The 15,321-nt window shown below is 44.9% G+C and overlaps 1 protein-coding gene across 1 annotated transcript in view; it reads left to right on the forward strand.

Moving 5' to 3' along the window:
- The first annotated feature begins 13,611 nt into the window (after positions 1–13,611).
- Deptor (DEP domain containing MTOR interacting protein) overlaps positions 13,612–15,321 on the forward strand; it is a 155,261-nt gene continuing 153,551 nt past the window's right edge. Inside the window, exon 1 of the mRNA XM_036208305.1 lies at positions 13,612–13,937. Coding sequence (XP_036064198.1) covers positions 13,810–13,937 — 128 coding nt within the window. The 5' untranslated portion in view covers positions 13,612–13,809. The remainder of the gene's footprint in view (positions 13,938–15,321) is intronic.

Raw genomic sequence — 15,321 nt, forward strand, 5'->3', positions numbered from 1 at the left:
AGGATCTCTGTGAGTTTGAGGTCAGCCTGGTCTACAGAGCGAGAGCCAGGACAGGTGCCAAAGCTACACAGAGAAACCCTGTCTTGAACCCCCCCCCCCAAAAAAAAGAAAAGAAAGAAAGAAAGAAGGAAGGAAGGAAAAAATGGGGGCACTAAAGAAGCCAAAATAGCTACTCCATAGGTGAAAAGGGAAAATTCCAAGCCACTGAGTCTGTCTCTCAAGAAAGCAGGGAGAAGCATCAGGGGGGAATTTTTCAGTGTTGTATGGGAACAGGAGAAAGGGAGTTTGTGAGCTGGAGTTGGGCTTGTGAGCAGCAGGGACTGAGGGAGCCTAGAGGCTAGCATTGACCTTTAGAAGTTAGTAGCACCATAGTCATATGTTAATTGAATAACCACACAACCACACATTCATCTTGCCAGAGGTAAGGAGAATGGCTCCTTTTTTTTTTTTTTTTTTTTTTTTTTTTAAATCAAATAGGAACTTTCTTCAAGCCCCCAAAAGAATGCAGGCTTTTGTCTAAATGCCTGACCTTGGGAAAAGGAATTTCTTGGGGGACCAGACACTCACCAAGGCCCTTGTGGTGGTTTAAATGAGATGCCAGCCACAGTTGGTGACTCTGGTTGGAGAGGCTTAGACACTATGGCTTTGTTAGAGGAAGTGTGCCACTGTGGATGATCTTTAAGAATGTAAGGGGTTGGGGACTTAGCTCAGTGGTAGAGTGCTTGCCTCGCAAGCACAAGGCCCTGGGTTTGGTCCTCAGCTCCAGAAAAAAAAAAAAAAAAAAAAGAATTTAATAAATTTACTTTGTGCCTTCTCAGGTTCCTACTTGAAATCCAGTATGTGAGGGGTCAGCTTCTGTTCCTGCCTCCATACCTGCCACTTACTGCCACCATGGACTCTAACAACCCTCTGGAACTGTGAGTCCCAAATGAACCCTCCTTTTTATAACCTTGGCCATAGTGTTTAAGCACAGCAATGGAAAATTACTAATACAGTCCCTTATTTGCTGAATCTAGCTGGAAGTGTGAGACCCCAAGTTAAATTTTAAATTTTAATTACTTAATGCCTTAGAGATCCATGAAACAAAAGTGCCTCGGATCTGCAAGGCCAGATAGTTCCTGGAATGCTGGGGCCTATTGTTTATAGGAGGTAAATATAGCCACATGTTTTCACCCCCCCCCCCCCAAACAAGTTTGTTTGACCCATCTGCACTGGATGTGTTTGATCATGTATGGGCAGAAGTTCACAGGCAGGAAGTACATCAGGACGTATGCTTGTCCCTGATTGGACCTGATGGGAAATACTTAAATCACTGCAAAACATGATTGGGGCCATTTTCCCGGGAACCTGGGTATAAACCTGGCCAAAGCTTATCTAACTAGCCAGTATTTAATTAAAGCTTGATTAAAATTTGGCTTTAAACTGGGGGTAGCAGTCTTATTCTCAGCCAGTGGGGTTAACAGAAGCTGCTATATGACATAGGAATTTGAGAAATACAACCTTCAATATCAAATTACTTATACTATAGAGCAGAGTTAAGAAAGAATCTGGGAATTAGAGAGGAAACAGATGCTAAAAGATGAGTCTACTGTCTTGCAGAGGGATAAAGACTGAGACCTCTCCTGGCCATCAGAAGGACCAAAGATCAAAATCTTATAATAAAAAATAGGTCAACAAGTGAAAACATAATGTACTTACTTAGTAAGCATTTTATATAACATGGGAGTCTGTTGTTAATGCAAAAACACAGGGAATAAAAGATAGTTTATTCTAGAGACAAATATGAGTGACAATGGCCCAGAACACAGATTTAGGCTACCCCAAGTTCCATATCCCAATATGGAAGCAGTTTGATGAAGTTTGTATAATAATAGAACAAAGAAAGTCATAAATGAAGGCTCTTAAAATACATTGATGGAAACATTAAGCAGGTGGTTACAGCAAAACATGACAATCATGGTTATAGGCCTCAGATGTTATCTAATGACTCTTAGCCTTTTGGTTGGAAAATTGGGGCCTTGTTAATATATGCCCAAAGATCTTTATCTGTAGTTAGGATGTAAGTTCCCACACCGAAGTGCTGTGGAACAATCCTTCTATACACTGTGAATAAGTATTACTCTCATTGGTTAATAAAGAAGTCGATTGGCCTATAGCAATGCAGGATGAAGTTAGGCTGGACAATCCAACTGAGGATACTGGAATGAAGAAGGCAGAGTCAGGGAGGACACCAGCCAGCTGCTGAGGAAGCAGGACATATAGAAAATGAGGTAACAATTCATGAGTCATGAGGTGAAGCATAGAAAAGTGTAAGAGCTAACTAGTAACAAGCCTGAGCTATCGGCCAAGCATTTATAAGTAATCTTTAGCCTCTGTGTCAGTTATTTGAGATCAAGCATTGGGACAGGAAAACTCTACCTACACCAAAGGACACAGGGAATGGCTCTTGAGTGGGCTAATGATAGCCCCAGATAAACTTTAAAGGTCACTGAAATTCTAATCAGTCCATCTGCATTTGTAGACAAAGCTTCTTTCCAGGAATTCTCATTTACACTGTAAATATAAGACCCAAACTTGGTGTGAACAACCCATTTTTATGCTTAGGTTTAATGAAATATGTGAAATCATTTAGCAATATAAGTTGTTAATAGGTTATAATAATCAACCAATGTTGGGGGCTGGGGCATGGCCCAGAACAGCCTATCTCATCACATTCTTTTTGGCCTCTTGATGAAGTCTTCCTTCCTCCCAGATATAGGATATGGTTCCTAGAATGATGAGCCCTCTCTCCTTCTGTCTCCTTTGTGTGTCTCTGTGTGTCTCTGTGTTGCTGTCTGTCTGTGTGTCTCTGTAGGTGCTTGTATGCATAGGCTAGAGATTAATTAATGTTGGAGATCTTCTCAATTGCTTTCCACCTTATTTTTTGACAGGGTCTCTCACTGAACCTGGATGTTGGGGCCCAAACTTAGTTCTTCACACTTTAACAGCAAACACTTTACAAATGAAGCCAATTCCAAGCCCTCTCAATGATGGCCTTGCAGTGAATGTTGAACTCAAAATTTCACACATGCCAGCAGCTACTCTATCACTCAGACCTATCCCCAGCCCTCATAAGACTGTTTTAATGAAATAATTTGCTCAATTAAATATAAAGCACATGTAGTAGGATTTCACAAGGACTGGCTAAAATAAAGGCAGTATTTCTTTCAGCTGTTACACCCATGATGCTGGTTTTGTGCTTGTTTTCAATATTGGGGCAGGATCTTACGGAGCCCAGGCTGGGTCACACTCTTTAGGTAGCCAAGGATGACTATGGATGACTGATTCTCCCCTCTCCACCTCCCAAGTGATAGGACTACAAGCATGGGTACCATGACACAATGCTAGAGCTCAAAGTATCAATCCAAGGCTTCATGCATGCTAGGCAAACGCTAACAACTGAGTTACTTTGCCAGCCCTTAAATATGACGACTTTTTCTACTGTCAACAGCCTGTAAAGTTCTGAGCATCCTTGTGCTCAGCATATCTGTTGAGAGAACTCTTATGCATACAGCAGAACCTTGTAGTGCACATGTGCTTATATCAAAATGCAACAAGTTCCCAGGCCATCTCTTGGGATCAACAAAAGTAGAGTTATTTAATGACTTTTTAATCTATGCTCTTTTCCACGTGGAAATCAAATTTTAATATGCCTTGAACATCCATTCAAGTACATTTTCTGTGCCTTGAACTTGGGTGAAGAAACTCTGCAATGGAGAAGGATGAGAATGCTAGCTAGGCTCACTTATAGCATAGATGGACTGAGAAGAAACAGATAAGAAAAACTTATTTCATACTGTAATGTGCTGGGTCATGACAGGACCTTAACTAGCTGGGTAGAGTAGCTCACATCCTAGCACTCAGAGACTGAGGCTGGAAGGCCAATGCACATTTGAATATCGTGATTTACAGAATGACTTAGAGGCCAGCCTAGACACAGTAAAGCCCTGTCCCCAAATAAACACACCCAAAAATAGGATCATAACTATGGAAGACGACAATACAGAAGGAGTAGGTGTCAGGAAATCTCAGAGGACCAGCACATCTACCTCCTTCCTGGTTTCCTTTGTGTGGTATTGGGGATTGAACCTAGGGTGTTTCATACCCTCAGAAAGTACTTTACCATTGAGCTGGCTTGAACTCACCAAGTCCAGGAAATCCTGGACCTTCTGATATTCATGCCTTGAGGGTAGTACCCCTTTTTATCTCGTGATAAGAAAGCAATGGTTGAGAGTCTAAGCGTGTAACAGGATATCATATGTGGTGCTTACATAGCTTCATTCCATTATGACATGTAGCCATCACATCTGCATAAAGGGCTTACATGAAGAATCCAGGAATACACAGCAAGGAACAAAGACTGGCCTATGAAAGCATCTGGACAAGGGGCCTGCCCTCTGGAGAGGCGGTGTAGCTAAGAAACTACCAGAGTAGTCTTTGCAATCAGAACAGTTTCAACTCCCTACCTACCTTTACTATACATCATCCCCTCCACACCTCAGCTTCCGCTGGTGGAAAAAAATAGTGGGACATGGCGGTGTGCAGGCAGACATTGTGCTAGAGAAGGAGCTGAGAGTCCTACATCTTAGTCTGCAGGCAGCAGGAAGTGAACTGAACTGGGCTTAGCTTAGCCCACCCCCAGAGTGACATACTCCCTCCAACAAGGTCACACCTACAGCAACAAGTCCACATCTCCTAATAGTGCCACTCCTGATGAGCTTATGGGGACTAATAACATTGAAACTACCACATAAAGTAATTCTCACTTTCTTTTTCTGTGTTAAATTTGCATATGCAATAAACTTGCTTTGTTGTACAAACAAATACACACACACACACACACACACACACACACACACACACACACACACACACGGTGCTTTTACCAGCAAATATGTAAGGTGAAACAGAAGTGCGCATTGAAATTCAAGTGGATATAGAAAGCTTAGCGAGGAAGTTGTAGTCAGATATTTACAACCACATTTTGATCATCTGGAACCTCCAGCTCATTCCTGCTTGATTCGGAAAGCCCCATTCCTCGCTCCAAACCCCACCCTCTTAGAGAATCTCCAACAAAGGTGCCCAAAAGCCCAGTTCTGCATTCTTGGTCACTGTGGCAGCTCCTCCCCTGAAGTTACCAGTAGCCCAAGTCCCCACCTAAAGCAGTCAGCGTTTGACCATACTTGGGCACAAACCCAGTTTGTGGAAGACACGGCATCAACCCTCACCTACAGGGCACATGACTACTCTGTCCTGATCTCTGGGATTGGAGGATTCACCTGGGAGTTGCTTTGCCCAAACAAACCTGTTTCTTTTGCTTTTTCAATTTGGCTTGCTCTGGCTTACTGCATCGGTGGAAAAACCTATTATCACGTTACAGAAAACCTATTACTTTTACTGAATAATTTTAGATTTTTTCCAACGTAATATTTTTATCGATTATTTGGGAATTTCACATCATGCACCCTGGTCACACTCATGTCCCAGTCCTCTAAGGTCTACCCTACCCTCCACCAAAGAAGAAGGAGGAGGAAGAGAAGGAGGAGGAGGAGAGGAAGAGGAGGAAGAAGACACTACAAGTCCAATCTGTGCTGCTCATATTCTCACTGGAGCATGGTCAAACTCCCAGAAGCCAGCTACCTTAGAGAAAACAGTCCTTTCCTACTCAAACCCCTGTCAGAACCTCTCAATTGTGGAGAGCTATACCTCAGCATCTCTATCACCATCTTTAAGAGTTCTCTTTGATATTTTCCTGTCTAGGCTGTTACTTTTTAGGGGGGTAAGGGTTGTCACAGAAGCCTTCTATTTCTCAACTGTGAGTCCAGTCATCTATACCACTCCAAAAGTAGCTTCCTTGCCCTTTACAGTCAGCAGGAGCACAGATTACAGAATTCCACATGGTGTCCAGTGTTAGCATGCGCCACAAACCTCAGCCTGGTCTCCAGTGGCAGTACAGACCATGGGCATAATGTGGCCAGGCCACAGACACCATCAGAGCCCTCTGTGGCAACACAGGCCAAGGACATCAACATGACCTCAGGTGGCAGTACAGTCTACTCACATCAACATAGCCTCTGGCAGCAACCTGGACCATGGACATGAATGTGGCCTTGTGTGGTAGCACAGACTGTGGAACTTCACCTGGCCTCCAGCTACTAGTAGCTAGGGTCTCAGACGTTCACATGGTCTTTAGTGGCAGCCCAGACCCTGGACATGCACATGAACCCCGGGCTTCAACCCTGTCTGGGCAGTAGACCACAGACACCTATATGGCCTCAGGGATAGCACAGACCATAGAGGTCTTTCGAGGAGTTCAAATCCAGAAAACGAACCATTCTTCACATTGGACATCCTGTTGTTGTTCAGAACCATGGCGATCGATCGTGCAGCTGGGCAGCTTGTTCCGGGGCTGAGTCTGTGCAAGTCTGTCCAGGCTACTGCACCACACCGTCAGCCTGACTCAGCACCAACATATTCTCCAGTCTTCTCTCACACGGTGCACTCACAGCTCTGTTCCTCCATCTTCCCCATTGAATATCTGTTCATTGTAGTAGCACTGATAACTGCAGTGTGTCATACAGTGGAGATATATATATATATATATATATATATATATCGCCAGACAGCTTTACATGCAAATATTCATTGAAACAAGTAGTTGGACTGGGTCAGGGTTTCTAATTTCTAAAGCACTATAAAATACTAGCCCATCGCGGAGACTCATCTCAGATATCCCGCTGTTGCCCAGAGTCAGAATGATGTTGTGGCTAGGCAGGGTATATGTGTATGTGAAGGGACAGATTCCATGGGAGTTCCTGGCTGCCACAGATGCCCCACCCTCCATGTCTGCCACCCTGAGGCTCACCAGGGTCGACCTTTGTGCTTATAGCCATTCCCCTGCCTCGAGCTCTCTCAAGCTCCCAGCAGGGCAAGCTGCACGGGGGATGCAGCCAGAGGCTCCGTGTTGCCGCCACAGAAGCTGCACGCTGCGGGGTGAATGGTGGGCTTAGGACTGGCCCTATTCAATAACGTCACATGTCTGAGGGAGCTCCAGGCTGCCACACACCACCCTGTCCTCGGTGCAGGCCGACTGTTAATTTACATCTCTCTCTCTCTCTCTTTTTTTTTGAGCTGAGGATCGAACCCAGGGCCTTGTGCTTGCCAGGCAAGCGCTCAACCACTGAGCTAAATCCCCAACCTGTCTCTGCCCTGAGTGAGCAGCACAGGCTGCAGCCTTGGCGGCTCCATGCTGGAAGCTTGGACCTAGGGCTGCCCCTAATCAATATTGAAGAGTTTCTTAGGTGGAGCTCCAGGCCGCCAACATCTCCCTGTCATCGGTGCCAGCAGCAGAGGGTTTAGGTTCGTCATTCTCTGCCATCTTTCCACTTTTTAAAAGCATCTTGTCTTTTTTTCTTTTTTTCTTTTTTCAAAGGTTGTTCCAGAGCTACTTTGGATTCCCTTTTCTGTGGCTGCATCACCCTTCAGAGCCTCCATAGGACTCTCAGACCCCACCGAGCTCCAGCAGCAGGTATCAGAGGCCGCTGCTGTCTTTGTTTTCTCCCCCCAAACAACATTTTGCTGAATGCTGCCATTGTTTCTTTTTATTTGGCATTCTAAAATTTGGCTAAATAACCTCCTCTGCGCCAGCATGGTGGGTACATACCTACCATCCCAGCACTCAGAAGGCAGAGGCAGAGCAGTCATTGCAAGTTTGAAGTCAGCCTGGTTTATGGATCAAGTTCCAGGCCAGCTAGGAATATACCATGAGACCCAGCCTCAACTCAAGATACATAGAAATATAAATCTATAGAAGAAATCTTTTAAAATTTATTTATTTATTTAGTGTTTGTATTTGTGTGGGCCCACATGTGGCATGGCACATTTGTGGCTGTCAGAGGAAAAATTGCACAAATCAGTTCTCTCCTTCTGACATGTAGATTCTGAGGTCATCATAGAACCCAGGTCATCAGGCTTGGTGGTAAGTGCCTTTACCAACAGAGTATTTCCAGACCAATGTATTTATACACTTTTAATCCATTAAATTAAAAAAAATCTGTGTATGTTTGTGTGTCTCTGTGTGGAAATGTGCATGTGTGTGCAGGTGCTCACAGAAGCCAAAAGACAGAAATGGAGCCCCTGGAAGTAAAGTAGGTGGTTGGGAGCTGCCCAAGGAGGCTGCTGGGAATCAGACATGGGTCCTCTGCAAGAGCAATGCCTTCTCTTAACCACTGAGCCAATTCTCTAGCCCGTTTGTGTACGCTTTAGCATACACGTGATCTTGCTGCACGCTCTGGCTACCGTTTGCAAACTGAAGTGCTATTTGCCATGTGTGTGAAATAGAGTCCTTTTACCCAAAGGCAAACCCTTTCTCTTTAAGACTGAAACAGCACAAGGTACAATTCTTTGTCAATACATACAATAATCACATTCCTGACCATTCTGTATTATGTTAAAACCATGCAAAAACTACCTCTAAAGAAAGACAGTTGAGATTGGGACAATCCAATTCTTTGTAAGTTATGGCCCTAAGGAAGTGTGGTATATATCATATCCAGTATCTGATCACTAAAAGCCAGTACCACCCGCATAAATGTAATAGACTGTAAATTTCCCAGCAGAACCTCTGGGAGGTAGTAGCCATTTCTCCATAGGCAATTTACAATCTTTTAGTGTCATTGCAAAAGTAATCAGTAGGTGGCAGCACTTACCAAAATAGTAAACAATCTGGGGCGGGTAAGGAGGGCCGAACATGAAAAAACAGCTTCTTCTGTTTCCTTACACAAGGATGAATCAACACGGTAAAATATTAAAGTGGGTATGAATTATGAAGACATGGATGTCTTACTTTTCACTATCTTTACCATTAGTGTTTATTTCCTGTCATTGTCTTTTGTTTGTTGTTAAATCCAGGTTCTCTGGTCTCACCTGAGAGCTTATTTGTTTGTGTTTGACATGTCCTTGGTCATGCTCTGCAAGTGTGCTGTCACTAGGATACGTTCCCAGTTCTTACGATCATTCTGTGAAAGACTAGCCCCCTCTCAACAGATCTAGCAATAAAAATATTTAGATGGGATAACACTCTGTCCAAAGTGGGATGTGTTCATCAATCCATCAAATCCCTCCCTAAAGAACTCAGAGAACCCTGAGAAAGGAGTGTCAGAGCCAGAGGGCATGGGGGGCACCAAGAAAACAAGGCCCTCTAAATAAATATGAGCAAAGCTCAGATGAGCTCACAGAGACTGAGGTAACATGTACCGGGTCCTCCTCACATATATTGGAGAGGAAACTCTAAATCATCAGTTTCTTCTAGTCACAATAACAGGTATGGTGGTGGAAGAATCAGGACTTCCATTCATGTGTGAGAACACTCTAACTCTTTTACAAGATGATGTAAATTCAGGGGGTGAGGAGATGGCTTAGATGGTAAAAGCACTGGACCCCAAGCCTGAGGACCTGAGTTTAGTCCGAGGGTCTGACATGGTGGAAGGAAAATCTAATTCGTCAAGCTGTTATCTCATCTCCACCTGTGTGCACGAACACACACACCTACTAAAATAGAATGAAACAGGTTTTTTAAGAAAACATAAATTCATAGGGAAGCATAACTTGTAGTGAAGCAGGGCCCCAAAAGATGACAGAGAGACGGCATCTCATCAGTGAGAAGGCCAGGCAAATACCATCATGACAGGCTTCTAACAACTCAGTTAAGAACTAGGCCTCAGTTCTTGCCTCTTGAAACAAGGGGAACTGCACTGTTGCCTGTGCCAAATCCCCCTCTCTCCCCTCATGGGAAATAACCAAATAAGGACACAGCCTGGGTCTTGTCTAGACTTGCCCAAGAACAGAAAAGCTATAGCCTTAGCCCACCCCTGCTAGCCCTAACCAATTAGAAATGTACTAATATGATTGCCACTTGCGTAAGCCAATCCTAGGTAGAATGGTCATATTGCTGTTAAAATTTCTTTAGTTGTGTATAAAAGACCCTGCAAGCTTTTCTTGGGGTTGCCTTTTTTTTTTTTTTTTTTTTTTTCAAGACAGGGTTTCCTCTATGTAGCTTTGCGCCTTTCCTGGATCTCGCTCTGTAGACCAGGCTGGCCTTGAACTCACAGAGATCTGCCTGCCTCTGCCTCCTGAGTGCTGCGCCACCACCGCCTGGCCTGGGGTTGCCATTTTTGCCTTTGTGTTGGATACTCGGCCCCAGCATGCTGCTACCTTTACTCTCTAGATAGTAAACACTCCTGTTGCCTGCACCATGTCTGATGTTCTCTTACAGGACTTCTCACAGCCCCTAACCATTGGTATTAAGCAGGATTGAGACAGACAGACTCTTAGAAGCAACAGCCATAGTTTTTGTTAGTTTGTTTTTGAGACAGGATGTCATGTATTCCAGGCTAGTCTTGAACTTGTTATGTATCTAAGGTTGACCCTGAACTACTGACCTTCCTTCTGTCTTCCAAATGCTGGGATTCTGGTGAGTACCACCAAGCCCAGATAGCATCTAACCTATCATTCAGCTTGAGGGCTGACACTGTACTTAGGCATTTTTCGTAATTCAAGTTCATCTCTTCACTTTGTGACTCGCCCTTAGGAAGAGTCCATTACACCAGCACTGCTCAAAATATAGTTGACCAGGGAGTGGCTACTAACCTCAGTGAAAAACAGAGACATGCTGTCTGTTATTGAGAGAAATCACTCAGAAACATTCATAGCAATCTTACAGAGTATTTACCCCCATAAGGTTTGGGCATGTGTTAAGTATACCTTTTTATTTAAATTATCTATCTTATATTTCACCAAAATATTACACTTTGATTGCTTAGATGGAACACACACACACCCCTGGACCTTCCCAATCCAAACTTTGATATTGATCTCAAAGCACCAAAACACCCAGAAGGCATAAAAAGGGCTGAGTGGGGAGAGTTGGAAAAGATGGCACACACTTACTAGTTCCCACCTGTAATACTTAACTAAATTTTATTTAATGCCCTCAATAAACAGTGGGGCTGGTGGTGTATAACCTTTCCCTTTGAGAACAGAAATTCTGAGAAGACAGTCAGCTTGCAAGTGGAGTCAGGAACCAATCCAAAGTCTGTGAGGATTCTCAGCTCTCCCCAAACCTTGGGGTGGGATGGATTGCCACAGCAATGCCTTCAGTCTTCTGTCATCAGTCACAGGCATTGTTGCTCCAGGACTCACAGTGACAGCCATTGGTACCTACTTGTCCCTGGGAGTCAGTTCACTATTAGAAGAGTGTCTTCAGCGGTGGAGTAAGATGTGTTCCATGTCTCAGGTGAAAGCCTAAAGCTTAATACATAACAGCAAACCAGCTCTCATTATCTCATGAGAATAATGAAACCATTATTTGATGAATGTCAAAAACCATTCCTAGAAAGTAAAAATTATTCTTCCTGTTGTATCAATAGGAAATTGAGAACCAAAGAGATTTAGTGATTAGGATAAGATTGTAAAGTTAGACAATGATACAACGAGGATCAAGATTGCATAGTTGAGTGAAAAACCCATGCCTACCCCCCAAAAAAAACACCTCTCAATTCTGTGTAGTAAGTATAAGATTTAAAACATGAGAGATAACAGCTGGGTGTGGAGACCTTTGATTCCAGCACCCAGGAGGCAAAGACAGGCAGACCTCTGAGTTCCAGGACAGCCGGGCTACACAAAGAAACCTTATCCTTATCTTGAAAAACCAAACACAAACAAAAACAAACAAAAAGCAAACTTGAAAAACAGACAGCTGTAATTCTCACTAAGTTTAGGCCACCTACCTCCATTACTTGATGTCCACACTATCAGAACGGACTCTTAGAATCACATTTCACTAAAAGCTGTCTCTCTTGGTCCATCTTTTTTTTTTTTTTTTTTTTTTTTTTTTCTGAGCTGAGGATCGAACCCAGGGCCTTGTGCTTGCTAGGCAAGTGCTCTACCACTGAGCTAAATCCCCAACCCCGGTCCATCTTTTAAAATACTGTCTGTTTATAAAAGTTAATAAGTGTAAATAATTTCTTTTGGCAGAGGGGTGGCCTAAGATATTCTAATAAAGGGAGTTATTTCCTTTCTGGAGTGTGGCTGAGCATAGTCTTGACAAATCTATAGACTAAGCCTGAAAGGGCTACCCAACGTCCTACTGAAACAGACAAACTAAGACCGAGCAGGGTTTCATGAGGATAAATTAAAAACTACAAAAAAGGTTCATGGCGTCAGGTAAAGCACAAACATAAATAAAGGCTCAACAAACCTTTGCAATACTCCAGCAAACCGTGAGGACTGACTAACTGGTCTTCTCAGAGCACTAGACAAGATGAATGTGGGTTTCCCTTTGGGGAAAAAAAATAGAGCAGAGCACGCTGTTCAGTGCTTACAATCCCAGAACTTGGGGTGGGGGGGGGTGGATCATGAGTTTGATGTCAACCTGGGCTACACAGCAAGAGTCTATCTCAAACAACCTATTGTAATCAGTCTCTAAAAATGGGGCGATAGTGTTTTTGTTTACCAATGATTGGGCTGTGCAAAGTGCTAAATGTTCTATTTTTGTGCCCAGTAAGTAGTCTTCAGGAAAGTCAAGTAACATTCATGGTAGCGTGTGTTGCCGTGTGCATTGAGACCCCCTACAGCTGGTGACAGCTACATAGACACTGGCGCTTGGATCTTACTGAAGGGAAATTCAGACACTTCAGAATATTTATTCGACCATGAAAGACACAATCCGAATTGCAGCTTTGTGGAAGTTTACAAACCAAAAATGAAAAGGGGGTGATGCCAACCCATTTTTTAATGAACATTTTAGACCAGCTTTGCCATTCAAACGTCTTTAAAAGTTTACTGTGTTGCTCTATTTTTGTCAGATGAACCGGGTTTGCTTCAGTTTGTTTTATGAGACAAGGTATCTTTGTATCTGGTTCGAACTCACAATCCTCCTGCCTCATCTTCTGGAGTTCTGGGAACACAGGTGTGTCCCCACGCCTGGAAAGATGCAGTTGTTTTAAAACACAGCCTAAAAATCTGGAATGGCCTTGCAAGCTTGCATGAGACAAGTTACCTCACTCCTTCGAGTTGCCTTTTGCATGTTAAAGGAAGGCAATGTTCAGATTATGATCTTCTGGAAATTAAGCAAGGCAACAACCTACGTGAAACATCTTTAATGCACCAGGTGTCGACAGGTACTAGCAACAATTATTGCAAGAACGGATTAAGAGCATTTAGGTAGGGAGATCACAGCAATGAGGCCAGATTCTTAGTCTTTTTGAAACGCAGGCCAAGATGCTTTACTGACAACACGGGGAGGTTGTCCACAGGGAAAATAGTCAGGAAGAATGGAATGCCCTTCAGCGACATCCTCGATTGTTCTCACTTTTATTCTCTGCAAAACAGCAACGGAAAGTACAGTAAAAATGCAAAATTCCCAAGCACGAGTTTGGAAGTTAAGAAAAAAAAAGGAAACATATAAAACACTCAACCTCCTCAAGAAACGCACAGCTCACTGCCCCGCCTAGGTGTTTATATTTTTCTCCTTGGCCCCGCCCCCGGACCACGAGAACGACCAGGCCACGCCCCCACGCCGAAGTTCCAGGGCCGGACTCGCCGAAATCTTCAGCTTGCCCGCAGGGATTCCCTCACCAGCCAATCGCGTCTGGGCCACGGGGCCGCCAGGAACAAAGATGGCCGGGGCGGCTTCGGCGAGGGCAGCCTGATCCGAACGCCAGGCACCCGGCGGGACAGCAAAGGCAGAGTGGCAGCCGCGCGGTCGGGAGCATGGAGGAGGAGGGCAGCAGCGGCGGCAGCAGCGGTGGCAGCGACAGCAACACCAGCGGGAGTGGCGGGGCGCATCAGAGGGAGCTGGAACGCATGGCTGAAGTCCTGGTGACCGGGGAGCAGCTCCGGTAAGGAGAGGCGCTCAGTCGGTGGGCTCCCGGTCGCACTGCTAGCGGTGCCCGTTGCGGGCGCGTGGGATGGTTGGTTCGAGCCGCGCGAGTGCGGGGCGGCTGCAGCCCCCGGGACGAGCAGCTTTCAGGAAGGCTGCAAGGGACCGATGCCGGGAACCGGGAACGCATGGTGCAGGCTGCGCCCTAGCTGGGCTTCTGCAGCCCTGCGTCCCGCGGACTCGCCACCACTCAGTGCGCGCCGTCCCCGTGCCAGGTTTCCCTGATGACAGCCTAGAGCCTGCTCGGTTCGAAACGAAGAATCGGATCGGACCCCAGCCCCTGAACGTCCAGCTAAAAGGCACTAGCTTCACGATTGCCTTCAGTGCAGCTTTCCTTTTGGCTAGCAAGGCATGCTTCCTTTCCTTGAGCCTCAGTTTTACTTATATGTAAAACTGGACGGAGCTCTGCGAGTCCCTTGAATGGTGGCGCTGAAGGCTGGTCTTGGAGAACGTGTCTGAGCCCTTTACCTCTCCCTTAATTGGCACGTCGTCAGTTGTCACTCGGGTCCACAAGGGGGCGTGAAAGTACCTTGTTCGGGGCCCACGTTTGGGACCCTGGAGTTGGCCGATCGCCCCGCACTTTTCCTAGAATTATCACTTGCCCAATCTTACAAATCCAGGAACAAGCACTGACCTCCAGGGCTCCCTCGCTATTCCCATCGTTTCCTGTTCCTTTTTTCTTAGGCATATGCTTGAGAATTGTGCTTCCGCAGCTGCAGATATTGTGGTCATAAATCAGATGGCCAGTTAGAATGAATCTGGCTCTGCAGCGTTTCTGCCAAAACTGGAACCAGAGTCCCTGGTACAACCAGAAAGAGGTGCGCTTGTCCCTTCTAGTTCTTGGCTTGATTTTTTCCCCCCCTTTCCCGGCTCATTTCGGTTTCCAAATGGCTATTTCAAGACTTGAAGGAGAATTTTGCGAAGGTCCCTGGAGGGCTGGTAAACCACTGGGCTTTGCAGGGCTCAGTTTGAGGAAGTAGCTGTTCAAAGCCAGGATGATCGGCTAGTGTGACAGAAGGAAACTTACGCATTTTTGGTTCCTTGTTGAATTTCAAGTGTGTGGCCGAAATGAAAGGGAATGAAAAACCTGTTTTCCTTCATCAAGAGTATGTTTTAATGAAGACGATGTAAAGCTTTTCTGATTTAATATGATTTTCTTAATAGTTTAATGCCTTGCTCATTTACTGCATTGCTGTTTGGAAAAGCTTCCCTGGGATGGGGATTCCTTACTTTTCATTTCTTTTACTAATATGATTGTGTCCCCAAAGCGCGTTCTCCTTCAAGATGCTGCTCCTTAAATGTACCTTCCCCAGAGCACTTTGCAGGTGTTCCAGCCACAGTTC

Source organism: Onychomys torridus, chromosome 16 (assembly GCF_903995425.1).
Source record: "Onychomys torridus chromosome 16, mOncTor1.1, whole genome shotgun sequence".
In the NCBI taxonomy this organism is placed as follows: domain Eukaryota; kingdom Metazoa; phylum Chordata; class Mammalia; order Rodentia; family Cricetidae; genus Onychomys; species Onychomys torridus.